Source organism: Parambassis ranga, chromosome 7, assembly GCF_900634625.1.
Source record: "Parambassis ranga chromosome 7, fParRan2.1, whole genome shotgun sequence".
Lineage (NCBI taxonomy): Eukaryota > Metazoa > Chordata > Actinopteri > Ambassidae > Parambassis > Parambassis ranga.
Window position 1 is genome coordinate 15,686,689 of NC_041028.1, and position 14,655 is coordinate 15,701,343.

The 14,655-nt window shown below is 40.5% G+C and overlaps 1 protein-coding gene across 1 annotated transcript in view; it reads right to left on the reverse strand.

Moving 5' to 3' along the window:
- cfap74 (cilia and flagella associated protein 74) overlaps nucleotides 1-14,655 on the reverse strand; it is a 36,046-nt gene that overhangs the window by 20,678 nt on the left and 713 nt on the right. The window contains exons 4-21 of the mRNA XM_028409492.1: nucleotides 14,380-14,532; nucleotides 13,599-13,697; nucleotides 13,413-13,517; nucleotides 12,434-12,607; nucleotides 12,140-12,250; nucleotides 11,492-11,594; nucleotides 10,878-11,035; nucleotides 10,385-10,598; nucleotides 10,146-10,304; nucleotides 8,472-8,630; nucleotides 8,234-8,352; nucleotides 3,468-3,534; nucleotides 3,197-3,290; nucleotides 2,560-2,741; nucleotides 2,235-2,358; nucleotides 1,353-1,462; nucleotides 397-519; nucleotides 152-273 (exon numbers count right to left, since the gene is read on the reverse strand). Coding sequence (XP_028265293.1) covers nucleotides 152-273; nucleotides 397-519; nucleotides 1,353-1,462; nucleotides 2,235-2,358; nucleotides 2,560-2,741; nucleotides 3,197-3,290; nucleotides 3,468-3,534; nucleotides 8,234-8,352; nucleotides 8,472-8,630; nucleotides 10,146-10,304; nucleotides 10,385-10,598; nucleotides 10,878-11,035; nucleotides 11,492-11,594; nucleotides 12,140-12,250; nucleotides 12,434-12,607; nucleotides 13,413-13,517; nucleotides 13,599-13,697; nucleotides 14,380-14,532 — 2,376 coding nt within the window. The remainder of the gene's footprint in view (nucleotides 1-151; nucleotides 274-396; nucleotides 520-1,352; nucleotides 1,463-2,234; nucleotides 2,359-2,559; nucleotides 2,742-3,196; nucleotides 3,291-3,467; nucleotides 3,535-8,233; nucleotides 8,353-8,471; nucleotides 8,631-10,145; nucleotides 10,305-10,384; nucleotides 10,599-10,877; nucleotides 11,036-11,491; nucleotides 11,595-12,139; nucleotides 12,251-12,433; nucleotides 12,608-13,412; nucleotides 13,518-13,598; nucleotides 13,698-14,379; nucleotides 14,533-14,655) is intronic.

The following is a 14,655-nucleotide window of genomic DNA, read 5'->3' on the forward strand; positions in this document are numbered from 1 at the left end:
GTGACTGAACACAACACCTATAATGGACTAATATTACTACAGTTAATTATTTATTTGCTTGCATTTAAAGCATTTAATTTATATATTTACTTAATTTACTACAGTCTTTAAAGACCAAACAATGAAAGCCCTGTCAGATTCTGGGACCTACCTGCTCTGGATGGTGACGGTATCTTGATAAAGGCGGTCAAACATGCAGATCTTCAGGTCAATGTTGGGCTGGACTACCCATACAGGTATGCTGACAGCCACGCCCTTTACCTGGATAGGTATCTGTTTGAAACAATGAAACAATATCAACACAAAATCTGACTCAATTATCAATATTAGCTCTGAAAATTATTGCCATTGGCTCTGGTTTGGCTCTAATAAGACTGTGAGTATGTTATAACTTACTGGTTTGCATCTTGTGTCAGAAAATTTGATGCAGAAGTCCAGTTTGCTCTCTCCTGGAATGGTTGGAGTAAATATAATCTCCAGTTTGATGCTTTCAAAAGGTCCGATCTCTCCGTCTCTCACCTGACAGAGAATAAGGGAGCGGCAGATTTGATTTTTTTTTAAATTTTATAGCTTTATATATCAAAGAACTATTCCAAAATCCTACAAGAAGTGCAAATATCCCAAACACACATATTTAAGCTGCAGTTTCTTAGTTTATTTATGAAATAGAACCATTTCTATCAATGTCTGCTGTGCAGGTAAATGCATGCAATCAAGTGCAGAGCATGCAGTGTGTTCTGAGAGCAATAATCAAAAAGCAGAGAGAGGAGTAAGCCACCGATGCAGCAAGTGACTCAATATTTCGGGACAATGATAGTTTGATGGATAATCTGCCATTTAAGACACCAGCCTTCAACCGCATGGTTTAAAAGTATCAGTCAAGATGACAAAGATTGAGCCGGGGGCATACAGGCACGTACACACAGTCATGATAAGCACAGAGGGAGAGGGACGCACCATTAGCCCCCCACTAGAGAGATGTAATGAACCCTGAACAACTCCAGAACTTCACATAGGCCACAAGGCACAAACAGAATCACTGCTGAAAACAAAACCGAGGCAGAGACTTCTACAGAGAGACTACGAATGACAACATCGCAGTGAAAATTTCTCATAACCAAATGGGCAGATCACAATGAGCTCTGTATAATATATATATATAATATATAATAATATAAACTTTAATAAGAACACTTATGCTTATTAAAGCATGTCGAGCCAACATGTCGATTCTGCCTCAAAACAATTCAACACTTGTACCACTATATACTGAAGTTTTTTTAATTACAATAACACCACAAAATCTGAAGATCACAGTGTTACACTAAATGATTAAAGAAGACAATACTTACATTTCCTAGTTGTATGTCACTGCAGTCAGAGGGGGTCTGGTCTATCTGGGTGTCTGTGGACAGGCAATCCTGAGGTTTATCTTCTGGACTTGTTACTGAAGCCTCTGACACTGATGGACACCCATAGAGACTCAGGTCATTTTTAATTTTCAGTGGTCAAGGAGCACTTAAGGATAATTTTAGTGAATTTTCTGCCCATGTGCAGACATTAGTTGATATTTCTTATTTTTGTGACTTTGAAAACATGCTGTGAAATGTGAATTATATTTCAAAAACCAGCGTTTGCTGCCTCAAAATATGTCCAACATCTGAGCCTTTCTCAACAAGAGCGGAAAAACATAAAGACACAAAGACAGACAGCTCCAACAGAGAATTTCCAAAGCCAGCGGAGCAGAGGCAGAAGACTGAACAGCTTATCAAAGCATCAGCGGAGAAAAGTGCTGAGTGCAGCGATGAGGACGTTAGATCTGAGGGAACATTACAAAGAAGAAGCTTCCCTGTCACCTGCTGTAAAAGCAAGGTGAACACTCTACTTCCTGTGTGTGTTCATTTAGTTTCGCTCCTACAAGGACCAAATGTCCTCACATCAAGGGACAGATGAGGAGATTCTGTTTGTCCTCACTTTCATTTTGCAGAGATTTGATAGATTGTTGGACTGTGATGTTGCATTTAGGCAAAGCAGCAGATTCCTAAACCCTGCATCCTTGTCAGTGGGGTTTTTGAATGGGTTTTAATATTCATTTGTGTAAATACCCCACTGAGAGTTTCAAGTGTCTTTAAAGACTACAAACATTGTCAGAGACATTAAGTAGCTTTTTGTCAGAGTAATGTGATGCTAATGCTTTGCAGGTCTAATGTTTTGCAATTTTCACCATGTTTTACCTAGTTGCTCTGTCTGTGATGCCTCAGAGAGCTCCTCACTTTGCTGCTTTGGTTGTATTTCCTCAGCCTCCATGGTAGCAGAGCTGGTATGGTTGTTAGACGTTGTATTTGGGCTGCTTGTCTCCTATTAGCAAAAAACGCACATATATTAACACATATAATAATTTAATTTTATGCATCAATATACACTAGAATATACACATATATAAAGTCTCAATAGTTACAGCACCAACAGTACAGGACTAGAATACTAAGCTATTGTTGGTGTGAAAATTGAAAGATCCTTAAAAACAGAATAGCTTTGATGTCCAGATCGATGTCTGACCGGGCATGTGTTGGCTGAGAGCCGGGATGGCATCTGGACATGGCTAGTTTCTGGACTGAGGCATGTGGACGTGTCCAGGCTGAAGAGGGTAGCCAGTGCACCCTTGTTGGTCAAGGTGATAGTCCGTGAAATAGTCTGGCCCACGACATGCGATCCAAAGTCAATGTACAGGCTGTCTACTTCTGGCTGGAGAGAGACATTAAAATTCACATACAGTAATTAGCATCAGCAGTGAAGAGCTGCCAGCTCGAGGATATAGTTTTACATACATTTATACATACATAAAGTAATTAGGACATAGTATAATTGGGACGTTATGAGGGGACCAGTGCCAGTCACTGCTCTTCTTCTGTGGTAGGATGATGTGATGTGTGACTAATTATGATTTTTATCCAATGATCATTGCTCCCTATTTATCTTATAATTACTACTGCTACATTATTCGTGGGCTAACCTATAAATATCAGAATTAGAATCAGAAATACTGTATTAATCCCAGGGGAAAATTGATTATAACTATGGCTAGTTTCTGGATTTAACAAGGAAGAAAAATAAAAGACAGAATAAAATGAGAAAATCAAAGCAAAGCAAACATGACACTAGTAGTCATTTGTACTATTTAGCCACACCTCTATACTCACATTACATTTCTTTGTGGTGCATCTGACGGGCACAGAAAAGGGACCCACAGCTGATGCAAACTGGATCTGACCTTCCAAATCCTCATTGATCTGCAGGGATTAGATAATAGAGAAATTTGATTCCAAAACAAAATAAGTCCAAATAACAAACTCTCTTTTAAAGGAATAGCTCTGATATGTTTGGAAATATACCACTCATTGGAGTGCACTGTGTAAGAGGATAAGACTAGAGGGATGAACTGTTGCAGTGTGAATGGTGTCACTAACCATAGGCTGAAAGATGACCTGCAGCTCACAGGACATCCCAGTAGACAGGGAACCAGGAGGCTCAAAGCTGGAACAAAATCAGAGTTAGATATTAATAATACATCTAACACTGTATATCACTGTGCATGGTTATTAGACATGCAGAAGGAGACAAATGTCTGTCTAGCAACACTGTGTAAAAGTAGTGTAGAAGCGTGCACGGCTTATGTTACAGCAATAATATAACACATTTTACAACACCACAGAATGCAACTGTCTCTGCCAGAGGAAACACAAAAGATCAGCAGCTCCAGATAAAACAGTGAAGTGTGATCATTCTCACAGGAGTGGAGCTGATAAGTGGAAGACAGAGCCGAGGTCAAAACTCAACCTGCACGTAGAAGCAGCAAAAGGTACACAACAATGCAATGCAATGACTTCACACTTGATTCTCATGATATCGCACAGAGAAACCAAGGAAATGTTGAGAATTAAGAGCTATTTCAAAGCAACATGTGTATCTCACAGCACATGCTCACACCACCCTCACGCTGCCCAGAGGAGCTGGATAACTTGCCGCCCTTCCAGAGCCACAAGAAGAGGGCAGATCAATATGAATATAGCAGGCAGGCAGCCAGAGGAGCAGGGAGGGTTCTCATATTTCAGTAAATAAACAAAAAGTTTGAAAATGTGAGCATCAGCTGCAGTTACAGAGTACATTATGGAAGCCAAGATGCCTTGTTGTTTTATAAATAGTCGCCAGGTTAAATTTGCTGTGTAAAATATAAATAGCGACAAAATGCAGATTTGAATGTCAATCTCTGTGAAAAAATACGACAAATGTTACAGTTTTGCCTTTTTTGATATACAGACACCGGAGAACTATAAATGCCACATGAATTCAAATCCTTTTTTAAGAAAAAAATGAGAAAAAGCGAAATCATAGTATAATCCGATTCATACAGCCATCAGCACCAGTGGTTTGGTTTGAGCCAGCTGTTTGAAGTCGTGGTGCTGCTGCTGCCAGCTCACCACTGTGTGTTGGAAATGTTCAGTTTCCACCTGCTTTGGGTACATTTTTTGTCACACAACACTTTAATTAATTAGATTTTTTTTTCTTTGGGGCAAATTTTCTTCTTTATTAGTGCTATTCTTATTTCCTAGTTTCAACACAGGTGGTAATGAAAAGACACATGAAGGAAAATAGAACAGATCACTTGGGATTAAATGCTGAGCGAGGCAGTGTTTGAAAAAGCTACAGCCCGATATAAACTGCTGCAAATGAGGCCATACTGTATGCTGTAACAGTGCAGAGGGGCTGAAGTGATGAAGCTGGTTGTACAGTAGCACTGCATGCTGAATTATACATTCCTACTGCTCCCCATTGGCTTCTTCTACAGTAAATCAATAAGGGCTCTCAGTTCAAAATTCATTTCAAGAGAACTACAACACACACATTCAGGCCACTTGTGAGAGCAATCTAAAGTGAAGCATCAAAGCTCTGTCTGATGTCTATATATATTACTTGAATAATCTTACTGTTACTGCATGTGTTTGTGACTTGTTTTACTTGGCATTTCTGAGGTCAAGCCTGAAACAAGTGTATCCAAACTCTAGATACAACTGCTTGTCTGTTTTATTTTTATGGTTTGTTTTGGCATTATAGCATTTATTCAGTTACAGGCAAAAACAAAATGAAACTGCTTGAAAACACGTTGGATTGCACTGCTGAAAGAAACATGAGCCTGTTTCACAGAAAACATCCAAGACAGTTTTTGTAAGTGTTTTTATGAACAGATGGAAGATTAATAAAACAACAAACTCAGTCACTGAAACAAACTGTGACAGATTTGATGCACTAGAGAATTTTAGAAGACCCCAGGTTTTAACAAGACACAAATATGTTATGCTGTCATGATTTCACATCATCCTTTAGACAAACTGAAAGGCTGACACTTAAAAGCTGGGTGGAATGGAACACTAGGACTTCTGATCCTTGCTGAAGTTTGCAAGACATACAAACATGAACCTGTGCAGTGCAATGTGTCACAACATGTGAATTGTGCTAGCAAATCTATGGAGGACCAAACGGTTCTCCGCACTGTGACTGTAACCCAGCGCAGACAGCGTTTTGCTAACACTGGCACTTATACAACAACGACCATGGAATTTACCATTTAAGCTGACATTTGCAAGTTGCAAAGTCCTTCGGTGTGCTACAGTTGACGGACTAATTAGGCTGATTAACATGCCAACTTATGTTAGAAGTGAACTGTTCACTGGTGGGTGTTTGTTTGATTGAGCTTATTCAGCATTTCGAGGTGCAACACGACGAGCCTGTGCCTCATCGTGCCAATTAGCCCCATGCACACATGAATAGGATGAAATAAAATAATCCTACAGCTCCTCTAGACATTGTGAAAATACACAGCGATCGTTTTGTTTCAGGTTGTTTTGGTCCTATTATATTGTATTTATATGTGTCAAAATATCCAAGTAAATCAAATCATAACAAGTACAAAATATGGAGTCTATGAAGTTCTTTGTGTCCTGTCTCTGTGTTTGTGTCTGTTTTTCAGGTTTAGGATGATCAAATCCCATGTACAATAAGTTTAAGTGTAAATTTATTTAATTTAAAACTTATTCCAGTTGAATGTGAAGGCTTCATTTTACTGTGTTTGCTCTTTTAACAGTTTTGTCATTAACAAACCTCCAAACGTTGGACCAAACTAAACAAAACCGTAGGTGTGATCACACCACGCTCTTCATTCTGGTGGTATTCTGTCGAGTACCACCATTACTACAGTATCTCACAGTTGAGCAAAAGGAACATACAGACCACAGAGGGGTGTCTTCCTCTCGCAAAAACACATCTTTGATATACAATGGCTTTTCACCAAAAATTGCAAGCATGGGCTGTTGTGGTTTTTGTCCCAGTAGTGTAAAAAAAATACAACAGAGCCCATTCTGGCATAAATGCACCTACGCTGGGCTGGGGGGGAAGGCCATTTTTAGAAATTCAGGGGGCGTACAGGGAACCATGGGCTGGTGTGAAAAAGCCCAGCATGTTTTACGTTTCTCTCTCTCTCTCTCTCTTTTTCTCTCTTTTTCTCTCTCCCCTGCTGTGCTTATGTATATGTGTGTGAGCCATGAAGACTCCACAGTTGTCATGACTGATCTCAATATTGTAGGTTTGAATGTGCAAATAAGCAGCTTCTTACAACTCAACAGGCATTGAGAAGTAGATTTGGGGTGTATAACAGGTGTGTAATCATGCTGAGATTTTTAAATCTGGCGACTCCCGACACAAAACTGTTTGATTCAGATGCAGTCGATGGTTACTCTGTACAGTATTAGTGCAGGAAATTATTCTAGGTAGTAATTACATGGAGAGTGTTGGGTGCAAGATGACAGAAGAGAGAGTTGTTTAACATCACCCATAGGTTTTTTAAAAAGTTGTTGTGAGTGCTGTTGCCGTATTGGTAGCGCAAACTCCCAGGTAGAGTATACAAGCCCCGTAAAAATGAACGTTAATGTCTATAAAACAAATCAAACATCTTTACCCTCCTTACAGTTGTCATAAAGAAACTTATCAATAGAGATGAAAACTGTTTTTGTACCGCGCTGTAAACATGTTCTGCCCTAAGAGGCCGTGGAAGGAACTGCAATTTTTGACAATTTGGCATTGGCTTCATTTCTCCCCTCTAAAGTTACCACTAGGGACGATCACAGAAAACACAGCAGGTCAGAGTAAAGATAGTAAAGTATCACTTATAAACCCCAGTTTGCACTTCACTTCGAAATGTAGAAGATGTGGAAAAGAATTCAACAAAGTGAAAATCTGGTCATGTTGACAACTAGCAGCTATGCTAATAGAGGGCTAGTATGTCAGACTATTCCTCAACGCTCTTTGACACTGTCTCACATGTCAATGTTTACAACAAACTGAGTTTTCTAAAATTATTATCATATATATTTGATTAGAATTATCTGTCCATAAGATTAATGTGGTTAAAACGTCACATTGAAGAGCGATACAAGAGAGGTGGTGGGTATAACATTCAGTGTACAGTATGTTCGCCTTCACCCATTCGGGATGAAGGTGCGTGTTTGCTACATGTGAGTTATAGGAATAGAGGACTAGAAGGTGATATGTTCAGACAAGTGGTCCAGCATGAAGGCTCAAGAACAGCATCAGTAGTTTCCAGCTGACCCTGCTGTAGCCTGCGAGACTCTTCACTCAGTCAGGCAGAAAGAAGAGAGATGAAGAAACCACATCAAGTCATGGGGGAGCTGATGGGAAAGTGATACACAGTGAGTGACCTGAAGAACAATACATCTCTGCTCGGCCCGTGGGCTGCTGGCAGGCTGAGAGAGAGAGAGGAGATAGAAGAGACATAGACTGACTCACTTAGCTGAGGCTCATATAAGAGGAGCTGTAAGCGTGGTGAACCAAGCTGGCGTCCGTATGTGGGAGGACAGGCTTTGCTTTCACGACCACTCCATGGTCTTTTAAAATGACAAGGAGTGTTTGTATTTCTAACTGAGGATACGTGAGCAGATGTTTCTGTGTGATAACTGAAGCTGTCCAACATTAATGGGACCTTAACACTGTTTGTGTATGTAAACATCTCTAGCTCCAGTGTTGTACTCTACCTACAGTGACACAGTATCAGAAGTTTGCATGTTTTTTTTTTGTTCTTGGGCACAGTCCTGGGTTTTTGGATTTAGTTGTATTAATGACTAGCGGCTTATTTTTGTTCACAGCCTGTGATGTGACAACTTACTTGACAGTGATGAAATCCTTAATCTGAGAGCAGACCCTGAGCAGCTTGCAGTGGTTAACGGTGTAACTGATGTTAGTCAGGACGACTTTCTTCTTATACGTTTTTCCCACTTCATAGTCCTAAAAAAGACAATTAAAATATTTCAATCTTTTCTGTGTCAAACCTGAATAATCAATTGTTATAAACAATCTTTATACTATTGCCATTCCTTTTTTTTCGAGGGGAGACACATTCTTACCTTGAAGAGAATGACATCTGGTTTACTGATGAATGCAGGCCCTTTCTTCTCTTTGAGGTGAACTTTTTTAGCAGTTGTATTGGGCTTTTCAGTGACCACATTGGCTTCTTTCTGCTTTGCATCTGTTTGCATCAGTGTAGTCTTCTCTCCCAGTGGCATCTGTAACCACACAAGAAAGCAGCTTATTATAAACAATAAACCTGAACAAAATGTAAATATTTTACCTACTTACTTACAATAATTTCTTCCAATATTCTACTATTACTTATGCTGAAACAAAGATGTAACTGAAGTGTTTTTTGTGTGGCTTGCTCATTCAGCGTTTTGTATTACTATCCCTATTATCCCTTTTGTATTGTAAATTACTTGAAGCGCTGACATTTATCATCGTTCTCCCCCTCATGAATCATAATCATCCCATTATCTTTGCTGCATCACTGTGCTCCTCTATCACGCTGACCATTACTGTGTGGAGTAGTAGGCTCTGATGAGGGCATCAGTCTGATCTGTATGCTAGGATAAGAGATCCCTTCCACTTCACTTGTCACTTTGCTGAGACCTCTGAGCTCTAACGCTGCGCTTCCTCCGAGGCCTCAGAAGCACCAGCACGATGAGAAGTGAAGCCTGTCGCCCCACATTTAAAGTGTGTGGGAGCATCCTACGAGACAGAGCCGACTCACCTCTATCACAGCGGAGAAATATTTTATCAGCAATTACATTAATATAGTCCGATGTAATAAAAGTTTGATTCGTTTTGTTGTACAACACTTGTAGCACTGGCGTACGATTAAATATGAATGTAACTTCAAACGATCTGAGTGGAGATGTGAAAAACATATAAATTAAGGGTGTCGTAATATCAGTATTAAAAATAACATGACATAAAATGTAGGTCATATAAAAATACACGTAATATCATGAAATAATCTAGTCCTTCTTACATCATCCGTGGTGGCAATGCACCTTAATAATAGGTGCCTCTGGTCATTTAACAGTAAGACAGCAAAATGCAATAACATGCTAGTTACACAGTTGCCAGATTTTACTGCAGTAGTCCATCCATCCATCCATCCATCCATTAACCTGCTTTGACCTGCAGTGTGCAGGTCACAGGGGGCTGGAGCCTATCCCAGCTAGCTTTGGGTGAGAGGCGGGGTACACCCTGGACAGGTCACCAGTCCATCGCAGGGCACTAGTCCAACAATGTTAAATGTTAGATTAAGGTATTACTTGTGTTGTTAAAGCCGAGTTACAGGGCACTCATGACTTGAGCCAAAAGAATGAAGGATGAACATATCCATCCATCACCTGGCCAGCTGATAACATCAACAGATTTTAAGAACCTCAGCCATCAGACACGTGCTTCTTCCTAATTCCTTCAGTACTGTTGACCGTTAGGCATACTTGTGCTTCTTTGCCTGACACATGATTTTTCTTTTCAACAGAAGTAAGTTTCACTTTGAACATGTGAAGTTTCATATTAGTTCCCTTTCATGTCCCACTACCTTAATGCACAAGCAACCCCCACCAGCTAGCAGCAGTCTCTAGTGCAATCCACAGAAGAAAAAAAAAATACCGATGTTCCTGCTGAATGGTACATGATTTATGGGTGTTTAAATTTAGAAGTGTGCATGGATTTGCTTTTGGTTGGCAGTGGCTGATGTTTTAGTGCACCTTGCAATTCTGGTCCCACAGCCCAGAGAATTCAGGCTCAGCCAGGCTGTCAGCGAGGCTTTGCTGGTCCACTTCCTGCTGCAGGGTGTCCTCCATTTCCTGCAGGTCCTCCAAATCAGAGGAAGCTGACGCCGAGCTGCTGTCAGTGAACTCTCTCAACTGCTGTAAGATACACATGCGTACTGTTAATAACTTCAATATACAGTCATTTCATAAATGGCTCTCAGATGTTAGGAAGCCCTCACAATTGTGCGCTCTTCAGAGGGTGTTGGGGGGATGGGATCCAGGTAGAAGAGAAGCTTCTCTCTTGCCTTCTGTAGAGACAGGAACCTGTCAGTAGCTGAAGGTTTGGGGAGAAGTGCCTGACTCCTTCTGCTCTTTAACAGCTGTTCCTCCTGAAGGAGTTTGGCCACAATCTCCAGCTTCTTTGACTTCTGGCTTTCCTCAAATTCCCTGAGAAAGGTAAATCAACAACGCTGCATTATGCTGAAATGGGGTCATGTATTCCTCAGCACAGAGCGAGAAAAAACACCCACACGTTGCTGCATGGAGTGGGAGTGGAGGACATGCACGTGGGAGAGGAGAGGAGAGGAGAGGAGAGGAGAGGAGAGGAGAGGAGAGGGGAGAGGAGAGGAGAGGAGAGGAGAGGAGAGGAGAGGAGAGGAGAGGAGAGGGGAGAGGAGAGGAGAGGAGAGGAGAGGAGAGGAGAGGAGAGGAGAGGAGAGGACGTACTCTTGCTTTTGTTTCATCTCCTCTTGTTGTTTCTGCTGGTACATATGTCGGAAACTGTTGATGCCTTGGGCCTGCAGGGATTCTCTTAGCTGTTTTTGTTGTTGTTCTTTCTTCTGGGCATTTGCTTTGGCTCTGCTTTGTTGGATCTGTAGACTTTCCTTTAAAAAAACAAAAAAAAACAACAACAAGCATATTAATAAGGCTATATTTGACCACATGGCACCTTAGGCATTATATTGATCGTATGGACTGGAAACAAGAAATGGGTGTCCATCCCACATCCACACATAACGCTGAACGACACATAAAGTAGCGCCAACAAAAACATTACATTTAACGAGGAAAAACACACAAGATTCCACAAATAAGAACTTAAATAATTGTTTCTGCCAGTTAAAGGAGAGTAACTTTTGAGATATCCTATTAACACCCAAATAAAGCATACTTGCTTCTCGGTCACACAACAACATACATTCAATCTATTTATAGCCTTAACAACAGCAACACAGATTGCTCTTCAAAGGTAGGCACTTGCACATTATAATATAGTAGACAAACATGCATTTTATCATATGTAATGTACATTATCAGTGTGACGAGCTTCTTTTTCTTACTTGAGTGGCTGCTATGTTAGATTTCAGTGACTTGACAGCCTGCGTCCTCTTTTCCATTACCTCCCTGTTCTGTCTCTCCTTCTCAGCCTGCTGCTGTTGCATCCTGAATAATACAGGAACGAAAATATAAGTACAAATGAAATATACCTGAGTATTAGCAGAAAACACTCATATATATGTGAAGTGCTGCTGTAAGTCACGTTGTGCATCGTTGTCATGCCAGGCTCTGAATGTAAATCTTATAAGGCAGGGTTAGGGTTAAGCCTGCATTATCTATGGGTTAATTTAAAGCTGTTTAATGACTGTTTCTGTAGTTTATAGTACACTTTAAATATCTTGAAAAATAGACCATGTTAGGATAACACAGGGCTATGAAACCCTCAACAAAACAACAGTTTTCTGATGCCATTATTTGCCGTTTTTCATATTTTTTTTTCTAGTATTGTTTCTTCATTTTAAGCTTTCAGGTTGATCACCGGTGAATGAATGTGATCTCCTTCAAGTGTCATGTCGACCCTGCGTGTAATACACATTTTGTCCGTATGAGTGAATGATCAATAGGACATGTCAAGTCCTGAATGAGTCCTCTGGGGTAATTCACACCTTTGTTCTCCTCTGATACCGTTTATTGGCTTAAAGGCTGATTACCATTTAATGGTCTGTTTCAAGAACTTGGCAGTGATCTTGCGGCTTCTTTGGGCCTCGTCAATATTCTTCTGACGTTCAGTCTCCTCTTCCTTTAGCATGGTTAACTGTTTACTTTTAGAACACAAACAAAGAGAATTATAGAAACATTTTACATGGTTATTCTTGATTCTGCTTAAAAGCCTGTACATGATATTTATATTAAATGCAATATTTACTTGCTCATACAATAAGTTAAATAATTTATATAGAATAGAGCAATGCACTGTGGATGATAACAATGGTTGAATTCCCTACTCCCTGAGATGCTTCATCATCAGTTGTCGGTTCTGGCTGACTTTCCTCTCCTGCTGCAGCCTTGTTGCTGCCTTCTGAGCCTTACGGACCTGGAAGAGCTTCTCCTCTCTCTGTACCTCCTGTCGGAGTGGGGAGAACTTGCCAAGCTCCACTTCCAACTCACTCAGCTCTAATCTGACAAGTAAAAACACATGTAAAGCATAAGATACAACAAAACATGATGCATGACAGAACCAAACACTAAAGATGCTAACTGACATGCAGCATTATGAACATGAAAAGTGGCCCAACAGACAGAATACACTGCATACATGTAGGACAATATGTACCCTACATATTCAAATCATGAATTAGCCTAAAGAGGAACTGTATTTTTTGTTTGTTCTCTGAGTGTATGAGGATCAAGAATGTTGTTCTACAAAGTACTAAACTACTTGTTGTATTACACTCAAGATGTCACTTACCTCTTACTTGTACTGCAATCAAACAAAGTATCCAACAGTTAAAATTGCATTGCATTGTAAAAAAGCATGTTTTAATATGCCATACAGGATACCCTTTAGGTCAATCAAGTGCAAGGAAGACAAGATATTAACCATATAAAAGGACATAGCCAATCAGGACCATTTAGAAACTAAGCTGTTAAGAACAACCAGTGAGAGCCAATGATCACTGAGTAGCAGTGATCATTGGCTCTCACTGGCAGTGATACAACCGAGATGCTGAAAACATAGTACTGGAAGTCTCATTAATTTTGCCATGACAACTCTAAGTTAATCTGTAGAAATTGTAAGTATCTCAGGGTGTGTACTCACTTGTCATCAATTTTGACAACAATTTAGGCAGGATAATGATGCATGAATCACCACATGCCCTCTGTGTTTACTCGCCTGGTAAAGCTGTTCACTGCCCTTTTCAAACAGACTAATGCTTGTCAGAACGAGACCCTAATGTCAAACCATCCTCCAGTTGGACTTACTCTTGTTGCTTCAGCTCAGTGTTGACGTGGCCCTCCAGCTCCTCTTCAGTGTGCAGCTGTTTACACAGTAGCTTGTGCTGGGCTCGCATTCGAAACACTGCCACACTGCATGATAAAATAAGAAAAAAATAAATAAATCAGCAACATCTCGCATATGAATATAAAATACAGACTGGTCAAAGTTACCTGTTGTTTGCTGCTTTCTGTTGCTCTATCTCTCTCTCCAAATTCTCCCTCTGCTCCAACAAACTCTCAATATTCTCACGACAGATTCTCAGCTTTTCTCTGTGGACACAGAAAAACACAATATAGAGACAAGGTGCAGTGCTGACACGTAGAAACACACCACATCATGAGCATTTTCAAGGCCCATAAAAAAAGAATGTGTTCAGAGCATCGGACTAATGGATTTCCTTGTGGCTATTGCAACAACAGAGAGGCAATTCTGCTGGTTAACAAGGTAATATAATAAACATACCAAAAAGGATGGACACAAACACTTCGAATTGCACCATGTTTCTTTCTGCGGTCTAATGGTGTGCAACATAACAATCTGTGACGGGGCCAGAGGGGTCATAAAAAAGAACATTGTGGCACATTGGTACTAAAAGAGCTGCAGATTGGTTAAAAGCCAGGTGTGCTTCAGTTCCATTAAACTCCAGTTTAATCAGAACGCAGTGCAGCTCCACACTGACCACTCATGCTTTGTGCTAAAGGAAGATAGCAGACATTTTTTTTCTGCATCACAGTTCATCAGGTGCTTAATGGGTCGCAGTGCAGACAAATAAAAAGAGGGAAGAAAAGTGGAGAGGGAGGACATTAAGAAGAATGTTCTCTGTTCAGATGAAATGATTTTCTGCAGAATCAGTTGGTATAGGGCAAGTTTTCTTTTATGTGTTAAGTCTTGAGAGGCGCACAGGATTATAGCTTGCTTCTATAGCTCTGGAGGTTGATGCCAAACCCAGACCTGGCTTTCTGCACGTCATGCTCCTTCTGTCGGTGAAAGCAGTCCAGCTGGTCCAGGTTTCGTCTCAGCTTGAACATCCGTGCTGTCTCGGCATAAGTCCTCTTCTCCACACTGTCAGCCGCAACCGCAAGGTCACCATCAACATCGTCACCCCTAGGGGCAGATGCAGAATGGCATTTAAGAAAGGCTGCGTGTTTAATGCAAAACATATCACATTTATGGCCGATTGTCTGTTTTGTGTACGATGAGATCTGAAAACATGATTAATCAGACTAT